The sequence below is a fragment of the Microtus ochrogaster genome, chromosome 5 (genome assembly GCF_000317375.1).
Source record: "Microtus ochrogaster isolate Prairie Vole_2 chromosome 5, MicOch1.0, whole genome shotgun sequence".
Taxonomy (NCBI): domain Eukaryota; kingdom Metazoa; phylum Chordata; class Mammalia; order Rodentia; family Cricetidae; genus Microtus; species Microtus ochrogaster.
This window is the reverse complement of record NC_022012.1, coordinates 77555364-77560291: the sequence shown is the minus strand read 5'-3', so window position 1 is coordinate 77560291 and position 4928 is coordinate 77555364. Positions and strand designations below refer to the sequence as shown.

Here is a 4928-nt window from a genome sequence, read left to right as displayed (position 1 = left end):
TGTTAATCCCACACTGACAATAAAACGCCTCCTGACTGTTCTCTTAGCTGTCTGCTCGCTCCATTCTTAGAGGTGCGTAGGTCAAGAACCCTGTTGGAGACAGGAGATGGTCTCCACGGACCACCTCACAATTACACAATCCTCTCTGAAGCTGCACACGACACAAGGCCACCTCTTAGTGTCTGCGATGTCCTAGACCCTTCGCCTACACTAGCCATCCTCCTAGTCAGCATCCCCACACACTTCAACCCGCTCTCGGCAGCTGGTCTCCTCTTCTGCTTCAGCTGGCTTTGAGTTTTGGATCCTCCTATGTCTACCTGTCAAATGTTGAGCTTACAGGTGTGCATACCCTGAATCATCCCTCTTTTTTTTTTTTCACTTTTCTTTCCTGGCAAACCTACAAGCCCCACCTTATCCATTCTTTCTCCTTCCTTCCTACTCCCCCCTCCCTGGCTGTCTCCATCCTTTCTTTCTCCTGACTTCTTGCCTCCCCTGACAGTGACTTGCTGTCTGATAAGAAGCTGACATTTTCTCCAGGTCTTGCTTTCAGCTATAGCTGCCACCTCTCTGTGTCTCAGATCTCGGTCGGTTGAGAATTTCAAAAGCTGTCTTTACATGTTTTGTTTCTAGCTCCTTCAACTCATCCTTTGAATATAGCTTCTTCTCCAACTCCATCCAAGACATTTTTGCACACATACAATGGGTGATCTTATCTCTAATTTTTAATTTATGTGTGTATATGTGTTTGCCCAAAGAAGGTATCAAATCCCCCAGAGCTAGTTACAGTTGATTGTAAACCATCCAACACGGGTGTTGATCCATTTCTCTAGACCCTCTGTCAACCTTTGGCTTCCATACACACACACACACACACACACACACACACACACACACACACACGCCACAGAAAGAAAAGAGGAATGGAGAGAGCAAAGAAACTGGAGGGAGGGGGCTGGAGAGATGGCTCAGTGGTTAAGAGCATTGCCTGCTCTTCCAAAGGTCCTGAGTTCAATTCCCGGCAACCACATGGTGGCTCACAACCATCTGTAATGAGGTCTGGTGCCCTCTTCTGGCCTGCAGACATACACACAGACAGAATATTGTATACATAATAAATAAATAAATATTAAAAAAAAAAGAAACTGGAGGGAGAAGAAAGCAAAAACACAAACTTCATTCTGAAGAAGTGCTTCTAGATTAAATCACCCCTCGCCCCAAAAATACAGTGTAAGCTGGACAGGTAGGTGGACCAGCAGTTAAGAGCACTGGCTGCTCTTCCAGAGAACACAAGTTAGCATTCCAGAACCCATACCAGGTGGCTCACAACTGCATAATAACTTCAGCTCTAAGGGAACTGACACCCTCTTCTGGCCACTGGTGGCAGACAGACAGACAGACAGACAGACACACCACACATGCTGACATATACACGTAAGTAAACATGAGTAAATTAAGAAAAGAGAGGACAGGAAAACACTCCAGTCACCTATCCAGACTCAACGCCAAATCCACACTGTGGAGCAATGGTACTGAGGGCCATTTTTCCAATAATTAAGATTCTAGCTTTAAAAAGTGGAAAGAGAAATTAAAATTTAATTTTCAATTAAAAGAGAAGTCTGAGTCTAGTCAGGCAATAGCAATGTGTGAACTTCACTTGATCTTGATTCATACAAAGAAACTCCAAATCTCCCACTGGTTAATCACTTTTTAAATTTAAACATTGACGAGATACCATTAATGCCACGGGATGAGATTGCTATGAAACATTTGAAAACTGTTCTTGAAAAGCTTAGGGAGCCGCACACGGTTCAAGCTGGAGACAAAATGATCAAACTCTTGGGGATCCAGTTGAGCACACAGGAAGTGGGGGGAAAGGGGGCGGTCTAGACCGTCGTTAGAACACACGACTGCTCACACTGGATGGTGGCTGGGTGCTGTCACCGTGTTATCGCTCATCTTTGCAGATGCTTACCGGTTTTCACAGCAGCTTATTTTTAAAGCTAAACACAGTGAACAGCGGTTCTGTGAACCCAAAGGCACGTGGTCACTTCAGAGCACAGCCCTGTGGGAGTTTTCACTTGGCCCCTTTTCTCCACTCAGTCACACCCATGTGCTTAGCCCCTGGTTCTGTTTGCTCAGCCTCTAAACTGTCTGCTTCATTTCACATAATCCAAGTCAAAGCCGACTCGTGCACAGCTCCTGTCTACTTCGGCCTGCCTCTAAAACTTGTGCCCAGAGTATTGTGTTATTTTAAAACACACCCCGTGTCTGACACAAACTTGATCACACCGGGTCCTTTGCTTCAAATCAGCAGATTGCTTCTCGTCGACCACAGGATAAAGATGAAACAGTTGACGCACACCGTGAGACCTGCATGCTGTTTTCTGACCGTTTGTGCCTGCTTCATCTTGGAATGCTCCCTCTGGCCTTCCTATACTCCAAGCGCTTCTTGAACCTGCCATCCTCAACACACGCTCCTCCTCTGCCTGGAGCGTTCTCCTCCCCCACGCATATCTCACCTCTCAGACCTCCCCTCACATGCTCCTTGCTGAGGGTACTCTTCTCAATATTCTAAATGGGGTTAGACTAGCTACCTCCCATAAGAGCTTGTACCAATGGAAAATTTAAAGCTGTATGTCTATAGCTTCCCTGTTATAATCTCAAAGAGAGAGGAACATAGCTCTTCACTCTGTCCCTTAGGCCTTGCATTTTGTTTTACTAGAGGGTCAATAAATGTTTGTTGATTTATAAATAGCTGGCTTGATGAATGAGCACTAAGTAAATGAACTTGAATATAATACTGGTCTCATCATGGAATAAAACTGCACTTTGATTATAACATTATACGGCTAACTTAGCTGCTGTCAGTCATACTTGGTACCAAAAGATTTGTAAATCTTGAATGCATTTGTATGCAAGCCAAGGGAGGGAAGTATGAGGATGACCTCATTACAGATCCAGGTCAGGGTCCCTCATAATGACCCAAGTATTTGACCACCAAACAGGATGTCTCAGTGTATCACCCACTTCCCAAGGAAGCAGCATACATCCAAACAGAAGTGCTTCTGATACCCATCTTGAGTGTGTGCTCTTCATACAGAAAAGCCAGATGGTCTGAAGGGGATTCGAGAGGAGCGCAAGCGATTATTTAAAACAGGCTGCGTCACACAGTGCTCGCAAGTCTCTAATCACCTCTAGTCGGCAGAACCAGAGCTTAAACATTTTAGAGACTAACTCATCACAACTTGTTGAACTAACGAGGAGGAAGAAAAAAGCCACAAACTCATGAAGCAAATTTTTATTTTAAAATTGTTAGGTTTTTAGTGCATATGAAAATATTTTATGACATGAAACATAAGGATGTTAGCACATGGAAGTATAATAGAAAATATTTTAGGCAACTTTTGAAATCACTAATATGCTTATTTTCCTGTGGATGAGCCCTTTGCTTAAATGAGTTTGCTCATGGGACATCAAGGATATTTAGGATTTTCATATTATTGCTTAACAGCTTCCTAATAAGGCGTTGCGTTTCTACCTGATCTACACATAATAGTTTTTTCAACACACCAATCACGACAGTGGCCTTTTCTCTCAGCTCTGATGGTATACGCTTACTATTCAAATACTCCGGCAGCTTGGACCTGGAATTGTACAGCATGTTGATAACCGTTTCCATGTCATCAACGGACTCGCTGGTCTCTCCCTCCTGGAAGACACGAGAACTGTACATCTGTTCTAACTTGTGCTCGGCGGCTGCGGCCAGGGCCAGGCTCCGTTTCAGGTGCTCCTTGGAGGCCTTGATGTACTCTTTGTACGCGGGGTTGTTGCCGTCACCAAGAGGCCCCCGCTGAATGTCTGCATTAATATTGGAAATTTTTCTCAAAATGTCCTCATATCTCGGACTCAGGGAGTGGCGTCCAGAGAAGTCTTCGAAGTTCTCGGTTTCCGACTGGCCTGAGAGCTGGGGCACATCCTCAGAGTCTATGGAGCTATCCAAGTTGCTGGTGGTTCTGGTTGTTACGGTGACATGTGCAGTTGCCGACCATGGCTGGGAAACCATGGATGTCATACTCTGGACCTCCATTTGCATCCTGTTTTGCTGTGTGTCTAACTCTTCCTGGTCGTCTAGATCTGACTCTTGCAGGGTTCCATGCTCCAGCTCCGCCTCCGACTCATACTCAGGAACTATCATTGGCCTAGACTGGGGTTCTGGCTCCGGCTCCGGCTCCGGCTCTGGCTCTTCTGTCTCAATGTACGGTTCATCCGCGTGTAAAACAACAGAAACGTTATTTGGCCGGATGGACCAGAACGCTGTACTTTTGGTTTTTTTTCTCCTCTCTATTCCCAGTGTGAAGCCGCTAGAAGCGAAAGTTGTCTTTTCCTTGCTGATGGGCCTGATCAGACCGTCGTTCTCAGGGGTAACTTCAGGGGTGTGCATCAGCTCAGGCGAGGACCTCTGTTCCGCAACTTCCACAGTTCCTGAGGGCTTTGACGTTTCCCCAGAGCCCTGATCCCTAGTGGGAACACTCATTATCAGGTTCTGTAAAACTTGTACATAATGATTCAAATTCTGCTCTTCATCAGGCAACACAGTTATGGCTTGAGGGGGAAAAACCAAACACACAGTAAGTAATGCTTATTGCCTATGACACGATGGCAGAATCTGCTAACCTCAGTTCCCGGTCTACGCTAGCACTTAGTACACAAACAGGGAACTCAGCTTCCCTAACAGCAAAGAACTGGGCTTTCCTAACAGCAGGCAGGCACCCACTGAAAATGCACAAGGGGAGCTGGGCATGGGTGCCCTTTCCTACACCATTTTATGTTTTTTTTTTCTTTCTTTTTTTTTTTTGGTTTTTCGAGACAGGGTTTCTCTGTGGCTTTGGAGCCTGTCCTGGAACTAGCTCTGTAGACCAGGCTGGTCT

The 4928-nt window shown here is 45.5% G+C and overlaps 1 protein-coding gene across 2 annotated transcripts in view; it reads right to left on the bottom strand.

Annotated features, from left to right (window-relative positions):
- Nucleotides 1–3351: 3351 nt before the first annotated feature.
- Nucleotides 3352–4928, bottom strand: part of Spesp1 (sperm equatorial segment protein 1) — a 26740-nt gene continuing 25163 nt past the window's right edge. For both annotated transcript variants that reach the window (XM_026779429.1, XM_005347802.3), the window contains exon 2: nt 3352–4602. In XM_026779429.1, coding sequence (XP_026635230.1) covers nt 3464–4602 — 1139 coding nt within the window. In that variant the 3' untranslated portion in view covers nt 3352–3463. The remainder of the gene's footprint in view (nt 4603–4928) is intronic.